The sequence below is a fragment of the Mustelus asterias genome, chromosome 15 (genome assembly GCF_964213995.1).
Source record: "Mustelus asterias chromosome 15, sMusAst1.hap1.1, whole genome shotgun sequence".
NCBI classification, from domain to species: domain Eukaryota; kingdom Metazoa; phylum Chordata; class Chondrichthyes; order Carcharhiniformes; family Triakidae; genus Mustelus; species Mustelus asterias.
This window is the reverse complement of record NC_135815.1, coordinates 65,125,336-65,145,553: the sequence shown is the minus strand read 5'-3', so window position 1 is coordinate 65,145,553 and position 20,218 is coordinate 65,125,336. Positions and strand designations below refer to the sequence as shown.

The 20,218-nt window shown below is 46.9% G+C and overlaps 1 protein-coding gene across 2 annotated transcripts in view; it reads left to right on the top strand.

The window, feature by feature from the left end:
* tulp4a (TUB like protein 4a) overlaps positions 1-18,960 on the top strand; it is a 469,011-nt gene extending 450,051 nt beyond the window's left edge. The window contains exons 14-15 of one of the 2 annotated variants that reach the window (XR_013499659.1): positions 14,859-15,539; positions 15,675-18,960. Coding sequence is in view for 1 of the 2 variants with exons in the window: in XM_078229991.1 (XP_078086117.1) it covers positions 14,859-14,975 (117 nt within the window). In the remaining variant the exon portion in view is untranslated. Of the gene's footprint in view, positions 1-14,858 lie in introns of both variants that reach the window. The other variant, XM_078229991.1, reaches the window with a different exon arrangement.
* The last annotated feature ends 1,258 nt before the right edge of the window (positions 18,961-20,218 follow it).

Genomic DNA, 20,218 nt, shown 5'->3' with positions numbered 1-20,218 from the left:
TAACTGAACTGAGTTTCTCACTATGTCTACTGCACAGAAGTGAATCTATATAGAAACCCTACAGTGCAGAAAGAGGCCATTTGGCCCATTGAGTCTGCACCGACCACAATCCCACCCAGGCCCTAACCCCATATCCCTACATATTTACCCGCTAATCCCTCTAACCTATGCATCTCAGGCCACTAAGGGGCAATTTTAGCACGGCCAATCAACCTAACCCGCACATCTTTGGGCTGTGGGAGGAAACCGGAGCACCCGGAGGAAACCCACGCAGACACGAGGAGAATGTGCAAACTCCGCACAGACAGTGACCCAAGCCGGGAATCAAACCCAGGTCCCTGGAGCTGTGAAGCAGCAGTGCTAACCACTGTGCTACCGTGCCGCTATATGCAGTTTCTGCATCTTGGCAATTAATTTACAAAGGATCCCTTGAAGTTCTTTGCAATATAAGTGAGAGTTTGAGCTCCTGCTCCTTGCCCCATATGGTCTGTTTTAATGGGGTTCATGGGCATAGCATTTTCTAATTATGCAAGACTATCCATTGGTCGGGGAGGGGCGCAGTTAAGTCTGCCCTCGGAACTGCATATGGAGGTGGGGTTCTTTAAGGCATTCATTTCTTCCCAATCAACAGCATCTCCTGGTAATTCCTTGCCTACCTTGCGACTAGAAGTCACAGGATACATCGGAACAGGGGCAACTTCTAAGGGTGCTGAGGTGCCTCCGAAAGGGAGGTGGGGGATCCCAGTCAACAGACATCATGCCTATAAAAAAAACTATCAACAATGTAGATTTTAATTTATTAGTCTCCTGCTGACACTTTAAGTGTTCAGCGCCGGAGCTTCCATTCCCTTTACTAACTTGAGGCAGAACATTAAACACAGCCTGCAAATTCATGCACTTTTCACTCAGCTCAGTCACAGCCCTTTTGGCAGCGTCTTGATTGCTGTTGACAAGTTTAATTTCTTGATATGCTTTCCCACATTGAGTTTGAAACTAATTCATGTATAATAAATTTATCTGATTCTTTTGTTCCTGCTCCACTACTTTCCCACGTAACTTCTCATTTTTTTCTCTTAACTTCTCATTCACTTCTCATAACTTCATATTCTCTATCATATTCTCTAACTCATCCTTTAACTTCATTTTCTCTGATTTATCACTGTGTAAGTCTTCTAACGGACTAGCTATCGCAATAGCTTTACTCACTTTTGAAGTGCGCTTATCTGGAGCTTTATATCCCTCATTCCACTCTGACCTGCAGCTCCCATACCCAGTAACTTATTATAATGTTCTGCCCATTTGGGCCATTTCTAATTTGGATACTTTCTTAACTCTTCTGCCCTTTTCCCTGTTGCTTCTAGATTAAATTAATGGAAGGAAGACAGGCAATTTAGCCCAGGAACTCGCTTACGCTGAAAGATTAGTTCCTACTCCCCCTACGCCTCATGTATCAGGAATGTAAATCAATCCAGAAGATAGGTCTAAGCCTCTCTCGTAGCTGGCTATAGGGTTACCACCACCCTGTTTAAACTACGATTCGCTATACTGCATTTATTTGCTCAGTATAAACATCAGGTTTGTTCAGAATCGCTTAAAGGCTTTAAGAGTCCAACCTGGAGCAACCTTTACAGTTACCATTGATTGGGTTCCTGTTCGGGCACCGTTAATGCTGTACAAACCTATGTGTTTTGACCTCTAATAGCGAATAAAGACACAGGCTGAAATTTTACTACCCGCCCGCCACAGAAATAGTAGTGGGCGAGGGGTGGAACATGGAAAGATTTACAAAGATTTACAAAGCCTCAAATTATATTCCCTCCTGCTATGAGACCTTCGAATACCTCTCACTACCTATTTCCCATCTTTAGACTGCAGATGCCTCTCTGGACTGAGTGTGCCATCTGTGGCTTGAGTACTCCTCCTCCTTTCCCCCCGTGATGTCTATGTGCCTTTATACAACATTCTAGGCTCCTAGACTGAAACAAGGTGATCTTGGCAAGATAAGTAATATAAAGTGAAGTGCTTCTTCAGTTTACCAGCCTCCCGATCTAACCCCAAGTCACAAATGTCACTCTGTTAGAGACACTCTTCCCAATCAAGTACAGAGGACACTGACCGCCCCCTCCCCATCACACTGCGGCACGGTAGCACAGTGGTTAGCACCGTTGCTTCACAGCTCCAGGGTCCCGGGTTCGATTCCCGGCTCGGGTCACTGTCTGTGTGGAGTTTGCACATTCTCCTCGTGTCTGCGTGGGTTTCCTCCGGGTGCTCCGGTTTCCTCCCACAGTCCAAAGATGTGCGGGTTAGGTTGATTGGCCAGGTTAAAAATTGCCCCTTAGTGTCCTGAGATGCGTAGGTTAGCGGGATTAGCGGGTAAAATATGTGGGGGTAGGGCCTGGGTGGGATTGTGGTCGGTGCAGACCCGATGGGCCAAATGGCCTCCTTCTGTACTGTAGGGTTTCTATGTTTCTATGTTTCTATTTGCCCCAGTCTTGCATAAGTCCTACCTTCTCCATTCTTCCCTGTCCCAAACCCCATCTCTGGCTGTGCAACCCTAACCCTGCAGCAGACTCTGAGCCACCCCTGCCTTAGCACTGGTGTGTTAGGTAGAGTCTTGACGATTAACACCCCCGTCCCCCACCCACCCCAAAGCATTCTGTTGCTAGTAGCAAAGCCTGAAACTGAGGTGCCACAGTGCACGATGCAAGGCTTGAAGTCCCAAGTGAAGTGCATGTTTCCAGGTGCATGTTACTTATATACCATTGGAGAAGATTCTTAGGGACAGAATGTACTCACATCTGGAAGAGAATAGGCTTATTAGCGATAGGCAGCATAGTTTTGTGAAGGGGAGATTGTGTCTCACAAACTTCACAGAATCACAGAATACTACAGTGCAGAGAGGCCCTTCGGCCCATTGAGTCTGCACCAATGCATGAGAGGCCCTGACCTGCCCACCTAATCCCACTTGCCAGCACTTGGTCCATAACCTTGAATGTTATGGCATGCCAAGTACTCATCCAGGTACTTTTTAAAGGATGCGATGCATCCGGCCTCCACCACCCCTCCAGCAATGCATTCCAGACAATCACCACCCTCTGAGTAAAAGGATTTTTCCTCAAATCCCCCTTAAACCTCCCACCCCTCACTTTTAACTTGTGTCCCCTCGTAACTGACTCTTCAACTAAGGAAACAGCTGCTCCCTATCCACTCTGTCCATGCTCCTCGTAATCTTCTATAAAGAACAAAGAAAATTACAGAACAGGAACAGGCCCTTCGGCCCTCCAAGCCTGTCCCGACCATGCTGCCCGACTTAACTAAAACCCCCTACCTTTCCGGGGACCATATCCCTCTATTCCTATCCTATTCATGTATAAAGAATAAAGAAAAAAAATCAGATCGCCCCTCAGTCTTCTCTGCTCCAACGAAAACAACCCAAGCCTATTCAACCTCTCTTCATAACTTAAATGCTCCATCCCAGGCAGCATCCTGGTGAATCTCCTCTGCACCCCCTCCAGTGCGTTCACGTCCTTCCTATAATGTGACGACCAGAACTGCACACAGTGCTCTAGCTGTGGCCTCACCAAAGTTCTTTTCAACTCCATCATGTCCTCTCTGCTTTTGTAATCTATACCCCGGTTAATAAAGGCGAATGTGCCTTATGCCTTTTTCACCACCCTATTAACCTGCCTCCACCTTCAGAGATCTATGGACAAACATGCCAAGGTCCCTTTGTTCTTCGGAACTTCCCGGTATCAGACCTTTTATAATATACTTCCTTGTCAAATTATTCCTTCCAAAGTGCATCACCTCACACTTTTCATGGTTAAATTCTTTCTGCCACTTATCCACCCATTTGACCATCTCGTCTATATCTTCCTGTAACCCAAGACACTCAACCTCACTGTTAACCATCTGGCCAATCTTTGTGTCATCGGGAAACTTACTGATCCTACCCCCCACATAGTCATCTGTGTCATTTATATAAATGATGAACAATAGGGGGTCCAGCGCGGATCACTGTGGTACACCACTGGTCACTGGCCTCCAGTCACTAAAGCAGCTGTCTGTCACCACCCTCTGTCTCCTACTGCTAAGCCAATTATGAATCCACCTTGTCAGATCACCCTGTATCCCATGTGCATTGGCCTTCTTAATAGTCTCCCATGTGGGACTTTGTCAAAGACTTTGATGAAATCCATCAACCGCACTACCCTCATCCACAGACTTGGTTACATGCTCAAAAAATTCAATCCCTCTGACAAAACTGCAGGGGATGGGCACAATTGTAATGTGGAACTTGTTCAAGGAACAGCTACTACGCGTCCTTGATAAGTATGTACCTGTCAGGCAGGGAGGAAGCAGACAGGTTTACTAAGGAGGTTGAATCTCTTGTGAAGAGGAAGAAAGAGACTTATGTTAAGATGAGATGTGAAGGCTCAGTTAGGGCACTTGAGAGTTACAAGTTAGCCAGGAAGGACCTAAAGAAAGAGTTAAAAAGAGCCAGGAGGGGACATGAGAAGTCTTTGGCAGGTAGGATCAAGGAAAACCCTAAAGCTTTCTATAGGTATGTCAGGAGTAAATGAGTGACTAGGGTAAGATTAGGGCCAGTCAAGGACAGTAGTGGGAAGTTGTGCGTGGAGTCTGAAGAGATAGGAGAGGCACTAAATGAATATTTTTCATCGGTATTCACACTGGAGAGGGACAGTGTTGTCGAGGGGAGTACTGAGATGCAGGCTGTAGGACTGGATGGGATTGATGTTCATAAGGAGGAGGTGTTCGCAATTCTGGAAAGGGTAAAAATAGATAAGTCCCCTGGGCCGGATGGGATTTATGCTAGGATTCTCTGGGAGGCTAGAGAGGAGATTGCAGAGCCTTTGGCTTTGATCTTTGTGTCGTCATTGTCTACAGGAACTGTGCCAGAAGACTGGAGGATAGCAAATGTTGTCCCCTTGTTCAAGAAGGGGAGTAGGGACAACCCTGGTAATTATAGACCGGTGAGCCTTACTTCTGTTGTGGGCAAAGTATTGGAAAGGATTATAAGAGATAGGATTTATAATCACCTAGAAAGGAATAATTTGATTAGGGATAGTCAGCACGGTTTTGTGAAGGGTAGGTCGTGCCTCACAAACCTTATTGAGTTCTTTGAGAAGGTGACCAAAGAGGTGGATGAGGGTAAAGTGGTTGATGTGGTGTATATGGATTTCAGCAAAGCGTTTGATAAGGTTCCCCATGGTAAGCTTTTGCAAAAAATGCGGACACATGGGATTGAGGGTGATTTAGTGGTTTGGATCAGGAATTGGCTAGCTGGAAGAAAACAGAGGGTGGTGGTTGATGTGAAATATTCATCCTGGAATTCAGTTACTAGTGGTGTACCGCAAGGATCTGTTTTGGGGCCACTGCTGTTTGTCATTTTTATTAATGACCTGGATGAGGGCGTGGAAGGATGGATTAGTAAATTTGCTGATGAAACTAAAGTCGGTGGAGTTATAGACAGTGCGGAGGGAAGTGGCAGGTTACAGAGGGACATAGATAAGCTGCAGAGCTGGGCTGAGAGGTGGCAAATGGAGTTTAATGCGGAAAAGTGTGAGGTGATTCACTTTGGAAGGAGTAACAGGAATACAGAGTACTGGGCTAATGGTAAGATACTTGGTAGTGTGGATGAACAGAGGGATCTGGGTGTCCATGTGCATAGATCCCTGAAAGTTGGCACCCAGGTTGATAGGGTTGTTAAGAAGGCGTACAGTGTATTAGCTTTTATTGATAGAGGGATTGAGTTTCGGAGCCAGAAGGTCATGCTGCAACTGTACAAAACTGGTGCGGCCGCATTTGGAGTATTGCGTACAGTTCTAGTCGCCGTATTATAGGAAAGATGTGGAAATGTTGGAAAGGGTGCAGAGGAGATTTACCAGGATGTTGCCTGGTATGGTGGGAAAATCGTATGAGGAAAGGCTGAGGGGCTTGAGGTTGTTTTCGTTAGAGAGAAGAAGGTTAAGAGGTGACTTAATAGAGGCATACAAGATGATCAGAGGATTAGATAGGGTGGATAGTGAGAGCCTTTTTCCTCGGATGGTGATGGCTAGCATGAGGGGACATAGCTTTAAATTGAGGGGTGAGAGATATAGGACAGATGTTAGAGGTAGGTTCTTTACTCAGAGAGTAGTAAGGGCGTGGAATGCCCTGCTTGCAGCAGTAGTGGACTCATCAACATTAAGAGCATTCAAATGGTTATTGGATAAACATATGGATGATATTGGAATAATGTAGATTAGAGGGGCTTTAGATTGGTTCCACTGGTCGGCGCAACATCGAGGGCCGAAGGGCCTGTACTGCGCTGTAATGTTCTATGTTCTATGTTCTAAAACCATGCTGACTATCCCTGATCAAACCTTGCCTCTCCAAATGGAGATAGATTCTCTCTTCAGAATCTTCTCCAGTAGTTTCCCAACCACAGACGTGAGACTCACTGGTCTGTAGTTCCCTGGCTTGTCTCTACAACCTTTCTTAAATAGTGGGACCACATTAGCTGGTCTCCAGTCCTCTGGCACCTCCCCGGGTGGCCAGGGAAGAATTAGAAATTTGGGTCAGAGCCCCTGCAATATCCTCCCTTGCCTCCCACAACAGTCTGTGACACAATTCATCTGGACCTGGAGATTTGTCCACTTTTAAGCCCGCCAGTACCTCCAATACCTGTCATTCCCTATGATAATTTCTCTAGAGCCTCACAGCCTCTCTTCCCAAGTTCCATAACTACCTTCCCATTCTCATAGGTGAAGACAGATATGAAATATTAATTTAACACCCTACATCTGCCTCCACCCACAGATTTCCCCCTGGTCCCTAGTGGTCCCTACTCTTTCCTTGGTTATCCTCTTCCCATTGATATACTTATAGAATATCTTAGGATTTTCCCTACTTTTACCAGCCAATGCTTTCTCATACCTCCTCTTTGCTCTCCTAATTGATTTCTTAAGCTCCATCCTGCACTTTCTGTACTCCACTAATGCCTCCACAGACTTACTCCCCTTACCCCTTAGACTTGTTAAAAGCCTCTCTTTTCCTTCTCATTGTATCCTGAATGTCTCTGGTCATTCATGGTTCTCTGGGTTTGTTACAGCTTCCTGTTACCCTAGAGGGAACATGTTGGGTCTGTACCCATTTCATCTTTGATCAGCCCTCACTGCTCTTCCATAGATTTCCCCACAGTAACTCGTTCCAGTCTGCCTTGGCCAGATCCTGCCTAATTTTTTAAAAATCTACTCTCCCCCAATCCAAAATCTTTTTCTGCAACTTGTCAATTTCTTTGTCCATAACAAATTTGAATTGAACCATGTTGAGGTCGCTATCACCAAAATGCTCCCCCACCAATATATCAACCACCTGTCCGGCTTCATTCCCCAGAATTAGGTCAAGCACAGCTCCTTCCCTTGTTGGATCCTCCACATATTGACCTAAGAAGTTTTCCTGTATTCATTTTAAGAACTCTGCTCCATCTAAGCCCTTAACATGATGGCTATCCCAATTAATATTGGGAAAGTTGAAATCGCCTAATATAATTACCCTCTTACTATTTTTACATCCCTCTGCGAATTGCGCACATATTTGCTCTTCAATTTCCCGCTGACTACCTGGGGATCTACAATAAACACCTAGCAACGTAGCTGTCCCTTTTTTATTCCTAAATTCTACCACAAAGCTTCATTTGATGCCCCCTCCAAGATATCATCTCTCTTTACTGCAGTAACTGTCTCCTTAACTAATAATGCAATGCCTCCTCCTCTGTCTCACCTGAAGATTCTATATCCCGGGACGTTGAGCTGCCAATCCTGCCCCGCACTCAATTACGTCTCTGTGATGCCTATTATATCATAATCACAAGTGTCAATCCTTGCCCTTAACTTATCTGTTTTAACTTTAATACTCCTGGCATTAAAGTAGAGGCCCTCCAGCCTTGTCTTACTCCCTTGGAACTTACTACTGCTGTATTCCTTCTGACTTGGTTGCTTCTCTTTGTTATACTGTGTCCATATTCTGCTAACAGTCTGGGTCCCTTCTCCCTGCCAAACTAGTTTACACTCTTTCCAACAGTACTGGCAAACCCACCAGCAAGGATGGTAGTCCCGCTCTTGTTCAGATGTAGACCGTCCTGATTGCACAGGTCCCACTTTCCCCAAAAATGGTCCCAGTGGTCCAGGAATCTAAAATCCTCCCTCCTGCACCAACTCTTAAGTCACGCGTTCATCTGTGCTATTCTCCTATTTCTGTACTCAATAGCTCGTGGCACTGGGAGTAATCCAGAGATTACAACCCGAGAGGTCTTGCTTCTTAGTCTATTGCCTAACTCCCTGAATTCTTGGTGCAAGACCTCATCCCTCTTTCTACCTAAATCATTGGTACCAACATGTACCATGACCTCTGCCTTATCACCCTCCCCCTTCAGGATGCCCTGCAGCCGTTCAGTGACATCCCAGACCCTGGCACCAGGGAGGCAACACACCATCCTGGAGTCTCTTACATGACCACAGAAGCGCTTATCTGCACCCCTGACTATGGAGTCCCCTATGACTATTGTTCTTCTGTGCCTCGACCCTCCCTGCTGAACAACAGATCCAGCTGTGGTGCCACTCACTGGCCGCTGCTGTTTTCCCCCAATAGGCCATCCCCCCCCCAACAGTATCCAAAGCGGTATACCTGATAGAGAGGGGGACAGCCACAGGGGATTCCTGCATTGACTGCCTGCCCTTTCTGGCGGTCACCCATCTATCTGCCTGCACCTTGGGTGTGACCACATCTCTGTAACTCCTGTCTATGACATTTTCCGCCACCTGCATCTAAGTGCATCCAACTGTTGCTACTTGATTGAGTTATTTGAGGAAGTGACAAGAAAAATTGACCAGGGCAGGGCAGTAGATGTTGTATACATGGACTTTAGTAAAGCCTTCAACAAGGTTCCTCACAGAAGGCTGTTACAGAAGGTGAAGTCATATGGGATCCAAGGTGAACTGATGGATACAAAAGTGGCTTGGGCATAGAAAACAGAGAGTAGCAGTGGAAGGGTACTTTTCTAACTGGAGGTCTGTGACAAGGATCAATGCTAGGCCTCTGTTGTTTGTAATATATATCATAGAATCATAGAATCCCTACAGTGCACAGGGAGGCTACAGCAGGATGTAAATCGGCTGGAGACCTGATCCAAAAGGTAGCAGATGGAATTTAACCCGGACAAATGTGAGGTGATGCGATTTGGAAGGTCTATTGCAGAAGGAAAGTATACAGTAAATGGTAAAGTCCTTAGAAATATTAGCAAACAGAGGGATCTAGGCGTGCAGATCCATAATTCCCTGAAGGTGGCAACTCAGGTGGACAAGATGGTCAAGAAGGCGTATGGCATGCTGGCCTTCATCGGTCAGGGCGTTAAGTATAGGAATTGGAAAATTATGTTGCAGCTGTATACGACTTTGGTTAGGCCACATTTGGAGTATTGTGTACAATTCTGGTCACCACACTACTGGAAGGATGTTGATGCATTGGAAAGGGTGCAGAAGAGATTTACCAGAATGTTGCCTGATCTGGAGGATATGGACTATGAAGAAAGATTGAACAAACTTGGATTGTTTTCATTGGAGCATCAGAGGACGAGGGGGGACCTGATAGAGGTTTACAAGATTGTGACAGGCTTGGATAGAGTGGATAGTCAGTCTTTTTCCCAGGGTCAAAGGGTCAATTACTAGAGGGTATAGGTTGAAAGTGAGAGGGGGAAAGTTTAAAAGAGAAGTAAGGGGCAAGTTTTCACACACAGGGTGATGAATGCCTGAAACACGTTGCCGGAGGAAGTGGTGGAAACAGATTCTATAACAACGTTCAAGAGGCATCTGGATTGATATATGAATAGGCAGGGAATAGAGGGATATGGACCATGTAGAGACGAGAAAATATTAGATTAGAGAGGCATCTGTGTCAGCACAAACTTGGTGGGTCAAAGGACCTGTTCCTGTGCTCTACTGTTCTTTGTTCTTTATCAGTCTTATTGATTCAGCGCAGGGGATGATTCCTGCGACCATGCCTTTTAATGAGTATTCATGATGTTAATGATGCACTATCAATCGAGTCAAGACTAGTTGTGAGCAAGACAAATAGGCTTTTATTAGCAAGAACTTGGAGCCATCCCTGTCGGTGATCTGGTCTGAACTGCAGGCAAGGGGGAGGAGCCATCGCCTTTATACCCGGACCAGGGGGAGGAGACTTGGGCGGAACCAACAGGGATGTGCCACATATACAGGTACTGAGAAATACTACGACGGTGGTTAACCACTACAGATGACAGATAACAGTGGTTTACCACATTCACCCCCTGTTTAAAAAAGAGTCCGTCGGGGTTGAGGCAGAGTGAACAATATTTACAGATTTAGTCTATCCGGAGGCTTGCTCTTCCGCTGCGATCGCCGTAGTGCCGGTTCCGACGTGGTTTCAGGTCGCGGTGTCGTTTCGAGCGCCGGAACGTAGCTGTCATCCACGGTCTCGTCCGCCCATCGGGTGCGTGGTGACGACTCCTGGGGCTCAGGCGAGCTGTACACGGGGGCAAGAGGAGTGAGTAGTGGTTCTGACATGGTAGGGACAAAGTCGGGGGTTGGGGGTGAGGGGTTGGGGGCTATAGAGATCCCTGAGTCACCTGCTGGCACTAGGTCACGGATAGATACTGTGTCCTCCCGCCCGTCGGGGTACAGCACGTAGGCGTACTGGCGGTTGGCGTGGAGGAGTTGTACCCTTTCAACCAGGGGGTCAGACTTACGGGTCCTGGCATGCTTCCGAAGCAGGACAGGGCCCGGGTATGCCAGCCACGATGGTAGTGAAGTCCCTGAGGAAGACTTCCTGGGGAACACGAACATCCGTTCGTGGGGGGAGGCATTGGTTGCTGTACATAGGAGGGACCTAATGGAGTGTAGTGCCTCTGGTAGGATCTCTTGCCAGCGGGTGACTGGAAGGCCTTTAGACCATAGTGCTAGTAAAACGGTCTTCCAGACAGTGGCGTTCTCTCTCTCCACCTGTCCGTTACCCCAGGGGTTGTAGCTAGTAGTCCTACTTGAGGCTATGCCTTTGGAGAGCAGGTACTGTCGCAGTTCCTCACCCATGAAGGAGGATCCCCGGTCGCTATGGATATAGCTGGGGTAACCAAACAGAGTGGAGAGGCTGCACAGGGCCCTAATGACTGTGGCCGAGGACATATCTGGGCAGGGAATCGCAAAGGGGAAACGTGAGTACTTGTCAATGACATTGAGGAAGTATATGTTGCGATCAGATGAGGGGAGGGGGCCTTTGAAGTCGATGCTTAGGCGTTCAAAGGGGCGGGTGGCTTTTATGAGGTGGGCCCTGAATGGCCGGTAGAAGTGCGGCTTGCATTCCGCGCAGACCTGGCAGTTCCGAGTTATGGATCGGACATCCTCAACTGAGTAGGGCAGGTTTCGGGCTCTAATGAAGTGGAAAAACCTGGTGACCCCGGGTGGCAGAGGTCGTTGTGGAGAGCCTGTAACCGGTCCACCTGTGCACTGGCGCATGTTCCGTGGGACAGGGCGTCAGGTGGCTCATTGAGCTTCCCGGGCCGATACAAGATATCGTAATTGGAGGTGGAGAGTTCGATCCTCCACCGTAATATCTTGTCGTTCTTGATCTTGCCCCGCTGCATGTTGTTGAACATGAAGGCAACGGATCGTTGGTCCGTGAGTAGGGTGAACCGTTTACCAGCTAAATAGTGGCGCCAGTGCCGTACAGCTTCCACTATGGCTTGGGCCTCCTTTTCGACAGAGGAGTGTCGAGTTTCGGGGCCTTGGAGGGTTCGTGAAAAGAAGGCCACGGGTCTGCCCGCCTGGTTAAGGGTGGCGGCTAGGGCGAAATCAGACGCATCACTCTCCACCTGGAATGAGATGGATTCGTCTGTAGCGTGCATCGTGGCCTTCGCGATGTCAGCTTTAATGCGGTCGAAGGCCAGCCGGGCCTCCGCCGTCAAGGGAAAAAGGGTGGATTTTATGAGCGGACGGGCTTTATCCGCATAGTTGGGGACCCACTGTGCATAGTACGAGAAGAAACCCAGGCATCTTCTCAGTGCTTTGAGGCTAGTGGGAAGGGGAAGTTCCAGGAGGGGACGCATACGGTCGGGATCGGGGCCGAGGATGGCGAGGCGGTGTGTACTGAACACGCACTTCTCCTTATTGTAGGTCAGGTTAAGGAGACTAGCCGTGTGCAGGAATCTGTGGAGGTTGGCATCGTGGTCCTGCTGGTCATGGCCGCAGATGGTGACGTTATCCAGGTACGGGAAGGTAGCCCGCAGCCCGTTCTGGTCTACCATTCGGTCCATTTCGCACTGGAAGACTGAGACCCCATTGGTGACGCCAAAGGGGACCTTAAGGAAGTGATAAAGGCGACCATCCGCCTCGAACGCCGTATATTGGCGGTCCTCCGGGCGGATAGGGAGCTGGTGGTACGCCGACTTCAAGTCAATGGTGGAGAACACCCGATATTGTGCAATCTGATTGACCATGTCAGATATGCGGGGAAGGGGGTACGCATCCAGCTGCATATATCGATTAATGGTCTGACTGTAGTCAATGACCATTCTGTGTTTCTCCCCGGACTTAACGACTACCACTTGTGCTCGCCAGGGGCTGGTACTAGCTTCGATGATCCCCTCTTTGAGGAGCCGCTGGACTTTGGACCTGATAAAGGCCCTGTCTCCAGCACTATACCGCCTGCTCTTGGTGGCGATGGGCTTGCAGTCGGGGGTGAGATTCGCAAACAAGGAGGGAGGGGCGATCTTAAGAGTTGAGAGACTGCAGGTGGTGCGCGGTGGGCAATTTAGACGCTGCTGATTGTGGACGGAGAGCGGTGGAAAAGGCCCATTATACTGTATAGTGACACTCTTCAGATGGGTCATGAAGTCTAGCCCCAGGAGTACGGAAGCGCAGAGGTGTGGCAGCACGAGGAGCCTGAAGTCATTGTATACCGTGGCCCGCACCTTCAGGGTCACCACGCAGCAGCCGAGGACATTCACGGAGCGGGATTGCGATGCCATGGAGATCGTCTGCTTGACGTGCCGCAAGGAAAAGGCATATCGGCGCACCGTATCAGGGTGAATGAAGCTCTCCGTACTCCCACTGTCAAACAAACAATGCTCCCTATGCCCGTTTACCTCAATGTCCATCATGGACTCAGTGAAACGATGAGGCTTCGTCTGATCCAGGTTCACCGATGCCACCGTTGAATCCTGCAGGTAGCCGTAGGGGGCTGATGAGATAGGAGATGGCGGCCCCTGCTGGTCACTCACGGCCGTTGCCGTCCAAGATGGCGGCCCCCGCGGGTCGCCGACGGACCATGACGTCATCCAAGATGGCAGCCCCCGCGGGTCGCACGCAGCCAGAGTCATCCAAGATGGCGGCCCCCGCGGGTCACACGTGGCCGGGGTCGTCCAAGATGGCGGCCCCCGCGGGTCGCACGCGGCCGGGGGCGTCCATGATGGCGGCCCCCACGGGTCACAAGCGGCGCTCGTGGATTTGGGGGTAGACTTACGGCAGGACTTGGCGTAGTGACCCTTCTTCCCATACGCAGAGCAGAACGACTCCCTCGCCGGGCAGCGTTGTCAGGGGTGCTTACCCAGGCCGCAGAAGTAGCATTTCAGGCCTCCAGAGGTTGCTGCAGTGGTCAGGTCACCGGTGAGGCGTGGGGCGGCGTAGGGCTGTGGTCCTCCCGGTAGCAACGGCCGCGGTGTCCACGATGCGTCCATGTGGTCAGGTGAGTAGGCTTCGAGGTATTGTGAGGTCACCTCTAAGGATTCAGCCAGTTGCACCGTTTTCTTTAAGTCCAGCACACCCTGTTCCAGCAGCCGTTGCCGGATATAAGTAGTTCCGATGCCCGTGACAAAGGCATCCCGGATTAAGTCGTCTGTATATTGGGCGGCAGTCACAGACCTACAGTTACAGTTCCAGGCAAGCAGACGCAACGCGCGCAGGAACTCGTCGACTGATTCACCTGGCTGTCGTCTGTGCGTAGTGATGAGGTGTCTCGCATAGACTTCATTAGGCTGTTTATTATACAGGCCCTTTAACAGTTCGATAGCAGTCGTGTAATTTTCCGCGTCTCGGATCGTAGCCTATACTACGTCGCTTACCCGGCCACGGAGCACCCGCAGTTTGTCAGCATCTGTACTGATGGCAGCGGAGGCTTCGATGTAATCTTCGAAGCATTGCAGCCAGTGGTCAAACGTGTTCGAAGCTCCAGCAGCTTGCGGGTCCAGATTCAGCCTTTCGGGTTTTAGTAACTGCTCCATTCTTCAAAAAAAACTTGCTAATAAAATTGATGCACTATCAATCGAGTCAAGACTAGTTGTGAGCAAGACAAATAGGCTTTTATTAGCAAGAACTTGGAGCCATCCCTGTCGGTGATCTGGTCTGAACTGCAGGCAAGGGGGAGGAGCCACCGCCTTTATACCCGGACCAGGGGGAGGAGACTTGGGCGGAACCAACAGGGATGTGCCACATATACAGGTACTGAGAAATACTACTACGGTGGTTAACCACTACAGATGACAGATAACAGTGGTTTACCACAGTTAATACATCTTGATGTAAGTAAATCTTAATACATTTATGCTAAATACCTGCCGTTGAAGGCTTGACAACACAATCGCCACAGATGGGAGTGAAAAATCCAGGCCTAAGTGTCTAAACAATGTTCTTGGTAATGTCCTTGAAAACTCTTGATACAGACAGTATGTCAGATATGGTTCATTTAGTGCACTTTGATCCGCTTCCAATTCTGTTCAAATAAAAAGGAGTGTTCTATTTTCATAGCCTTTAATTTATTTTCTTTTGCAGGTGATGCAATTTGGAAGAATTGATGGTAATGCATACATCCTGGATTTTCAATATCCATTTTCTGCAGTGCAGGCTTTTGCTGTTGCACTAGCAAATGTTACACAGCGGCTGAAATGAATGGGAAGAACCAAAGTGCTTTCTGGAGCTGAGGATCAAAAGATGCCAGGAATTCACATTGATGAGTGCACTCTGACTGAGTTGGTCTAAGTAGCTACAATGCTGCCTTTCACTTTAGAGGATCACAGTTCACCTGTTTGGTCTTGGAGTAACAGGAAAGGGAAAGAGCATGTTTCTATGATGCATGCTAGGATGATTACAGTTCAGAGACCTTGCTGCTTTGTAGACTTTTGCAGCTGAGTACATGCTGCCCCATGCTTGTCTGAATAACCCAGTAGAATAAGTTTACCTGTTAACTAGATGGCCTTATATTATGATGTGATTTTTTTTCTCCCTGCAACTGTTACAGAAACTTGCTTTCTCTGCGGTTTTTAATAACACTAATCATACTTGAATAATACAAAGGATTCCTGGGAACCGGAATGAAATGCTGACTTTTAAATATGGTGTTAATAGATAGCTAGGTTGTGTCAATACTGTTAAGCACTGGAAAGAACAATTTAAGGAGCTTCTGAATTACAACTACAAGAAGACTGAAGTCTTCAAAACATCACTTTTGAGGTGGTATGTTTTTGCTTTGAAATTAATATTTTGTATTTTTGTTGAGCTATTATAGTGCTAATTATCATTCAGTTGGACATATTGTCATTGTGCCAGCAACTTTTATTACTTTGAAATTTTTTTTATTTTTAATGACAGGCTGATTGCACATGTATCCCTGATAGCGGATTGCCTTCCCAAATGATAAGCAAACCACCATATCTGGACAGAAGAGGGACCGAATGCACCTAAACGTGTCCTGCTACAAAATGCTAGGCTGCACTATATTTTTCTATGTTTTTGTAACATAGCTTGTCTGTTGGTTTCAACAGTGGTGCAGGTGTGAGGCAATTGGGGAAGTAGTAGTTGTCACTATAAGCTGTAGTGTTTGCTGTCACAGGTGCTAGGCAAGCACTTGAAGATGGTTAATGTTTATTGTATTGCAAAGTCATGAAAACTTTAATATTGAAAAATAGCTTCCAGTCAACATCATGAGTTCAGATTCAAATGCACATGCTTGGGAAGAAAGAATAAAACTAGCTTTTTTAGAAATTTGGATCAAACATTTTAGTATCCTTATTGAACTTGTATTGATATTTCCCATTAACAATAGGAATTTTTATGCAGCGGCAACAGTTCATAGAATTACAAAAACTTTTATAGCACAGAAACAAGATATTTGGTCAAACAGAGCTATATCAGTGTTTATGCCCCAGATGAGTCTTGTTCCTCTTCATCAACTAATCAACAGTATGCATTTTCTCCCTCTTATCTAGGTTCCATTTAAATGCCTCTTTGATATTTGCCTGATCGACTTCATGTTGCAGTGACTTATGGGCAGCACTGGCACAGTGGCTAGCACTGCTGTCTCACAGCGCGAGGGACCTGGGTTTAATTCCAGTGTTGGGTTTCTGTGTAATGTTTCCCTGTGTCTGCATTGGGTTTCCTCCGGGTGCCTCCTACAGTCCAAAGATGTGCAGGTTAGGTTGATTGGCTGTGCTAAATTGCACCTGAGTGTCCCAAGAAGTGTAGAATAGAGGAATTAGCGGGATAAATATGTGAGGTTGTGGAGATAGATCCTGGATAAGATGCTTTGTTAGAGAGTAGGTGCAGACTTGATGGACCAAATGGCCTCCTTATGCGCTGTATGGATTCTATGATTCCAGATTCCCACTATTCTCTGAGTAAAGAGGATTTTCCTGAGTTCCTTATTGGTATATATTTGACTATCCTGTATTTACAGCCTCCAGCGTTGGACTCCTTACTAGTCTTGGAATCATGCCAACACAAAAGGAGGCTATTTGGCTCACCGAATCCATGCCAGCGCTCTCCAGTGGAATCCAATCAGTATCATTCCTCACCTGTAGCCTCTTTGCCCTTCAAGCTTATTTCCTTCAATTTACTGTTGAACTTATTCATCGTCTTTACTTTTATTTATTTGTTCATTCATGGGACGTGGGCGTTGTTGGCCAGGTTACCTCTTGGACAGGACATTCCTTGCCAAGTTTAGCACTTCCCCACCTGTCCTTGATCTTTCACAGGCATTCTGGAGCCTCGCCCCTTGGGAAGATATTGTGAGAGTGATGAGTCCATATCCGCATGGGTCAGCCCCACAATCTCTGGTTCATCGGTACTGTGCATTGCAACAATATTCTCCTTGCAGGGAACCTTTCTAGACATTAGACCACATTCTCCCAGAGCTTTGCAGGGTGCAAGACTTAAGTTACCATTGTGATCCTGCATGGATCATGTATAGTCCCCACCACCGCCAGTTGGACTGGAAGCCACTGCAGCCCCTGGATGGTTGGGGGCAAGGGCTGGCAGTGCCAGCCTGGTACCCTGAGACTGCCTACCGTGATGACAGGAGTGACAGAACCCCCAGTGTACACAATGCACCGTGAGATTGGGGTGCCTGTGCAATGGCACCCCGAGGGCTCAACAGCCAGCTGCCTGGTGAGAATAGGCTCCACCCACTCCCTCTACAGGCAAGAATCACATTTTGCCTCATTTATTTTTTCTAAGTGCCATAAAATGGGCACAATTCTCTCCTGTGCCATTGTCACCCCCCCCCCCCCCTCCCAAGCCATCATCAGTGGCAGTGTAACCTGTGTAACCAAAGCAACATGGATCACTGGCATTGGAGCATTAGGACCTGCCTGATGAGTTCAGTGTCACAAACCCCTCTGCTTCCCACCTGCAGAGCTCCCCTCTTGCCCCCATCATAGTCCCATTCCCACTCAGGGCTCACCCTCTTGACACAGTTATGGTGCCCGGTGGACAGTGTCAGGTGGGCACTGCAAGGCTGGCAATGCCCCTTGCGCACAGCCCAGCTATGCCCCGACCACCTGGGGGCTTCAGTGGCCTCCGATCATTCTGGCATGGCCATTGCATCTGATCCCCATTGGATGGGGACCCGCTGTGGTTCTCATCAGCATGACCTCTTGCCGTCGAGGGGGGAAAATGGCCATGCCGGATATGTTAAGCATGTCATTAATATTTAAATTGGCTTCATGCCCTTTCTGGACGCGAAGCCGATCATGCCGGCAAAACTCAGCCGGGTATATGGTATTTGGCGCAAGACCAGTTTGTGCCTGGCGCGAAAGCCTTGTGCACTATCTTCCCAGAAAGATCATTGTATTGTGGTCATTATTAAATAAATCTTTGTGCTCTGTTAAACTGTCTTAGTAATGGATATCTTGTTATAGTCCTCAAGTTGTATTTGCACCTGCAATTTGTTCAATTTGTTCTTTACATGCCTTACATTTGTACGCACATGCTCACCTGTTCTTTTGCATTAATATTTTATTTTCACGTTTCCAATTTCTCTCAAGACCTTTGACATACCACCTTTTCCACTTGAACACCCCCCCCCCCCCCCCCCACACCCTATACTTTAACAGTTTAATGTCCTTGCAACCCATTTATCCTGTGTGCTTGGACCCTTGACCCAGTCTGGTTCAAATGAAACCTGTACCAATGGTACAGTTCTTTCCTGTTTGAATAGTGGTGCCATATCTCATGAAAATGGAACCCTTCTTTCCCATACCACCCTTCAGTCATGTGTTCACCTCCCTAATCTATTTATCACTACTCCAATTTGCATATGATAATGAGCAAGAGATTACTCCCCTTCAGGTTCTATTCTTTGAAACCTCGCTCCTGATGCTGATCAGACAGGACCTCTTTTATATTTTCCTCTGATGTTAACTGGTTCCTTCCCTTTTCTCGCCATTATCCTTTCAAACAGATTCAAGTTGACCCTCACCTACAACACCATGTCGGGCTCTATATCTACTTACCAAGAATGCTGTCATTCTTCTAAATTCTCAAATCCTTATTACACTTTTCCACTCCTCCACTTTGGACAGCATGATCTGCATTCTGGCTGTCCTTTCACTGTTCTTAACCTCACAGATTGAATGAATTAAAATGTTTTTCTCTCTGAGCTGAAGTTTTCTTATTTGAGAGGAGGGGTATTATCCATTGTCAATAAAAAGAGAAACAAAATGTTATTCATGATTCATGCATTATAAGTAATAATTAAGTTGCTACATCAACACAGCAAATTGGGGACTACTGATTCATATAAGCAAGATGTTGTATTATTGACAAGGAGCTTCGCTATTGGTACAGGCTTACGTCTTTCAACTGCATTTTACCTACTCAGTAGGTAAAATGCAGCCTGCAGAGAGAATAGGTGGAGATATATGATTATAACATGCACACACTACTATTTTCTTCTAATGAACTGCAGATTATTACTTAATGAATTTACAAAAGATTTCACAATCTTTTGGTGAAGATCTCCTCACACATGAACAACAAGATTGCTATTATTTCAAATGGAGCAATAACCGAAACAATAACCAATCAGCGTGCCTTTAGTGGTAGTTATTGTTGGTGCAGATTTAATGGCCAAAGGGCCTTTTCTGCGCTGTTTGCTTCTATGACTCTATCCCACCAGCGTCCTGCATTATGAAAAGTAATGAATTCATGGAGTGATTTGAGGTAGTAGTATGTGGTTATGCTCCAACTTGTTTATTGGAGATTATTACTTGTGGGCATGTATATCCACTATTTTCTATCCATCAGTGTTTCTAGTGTCAGAAAATATAAGTTCTAAAAGTGTATTTCCTGACAGATTAACAAGCAAAGAGACTGGGCACTTATAGTGATTTTTCTTACCATAGAAGAGGTGCTGGATCCCTTTTTCATCATAGTAGTTCAGTCTAGAAGCAAGCGTCCAATGTTAAGAGGTCTGGGACATGGAAGGTGAAATAATAGTTATTTAAGAGATTACTCCTATCAGAAAATACCTATTTAGAGTCATAAAGGCATACTGCACAGTTTGGTCCATCATGTCTGTGCCAATCAAAGACAAATCACCTAACATTCTAATCCCATTTATCAGCACTTGGCCCATAGCCTTGTATGCCTTGGCACATCAAAATACTTCTCAAGTATTATGAGAATCTCTGTCTATACCATCCTTTCATGCAGTGAATTCCAGACTCCCACCACCCTTTGAGTGAAAAAGATTTTCCTGACATCCCCCCGAAACCTTCAATCTATTCCCCCTAGGCATTGATCCCTCCAACAAGGAGAATTTTTTTTTTCCTAAGTCTCTCATAATTTTAAACATCTCAGTCATGACCCCCTCAGTATCTTCTGCTCCAAGGAAAATAATCCCAGCCTATCCAATC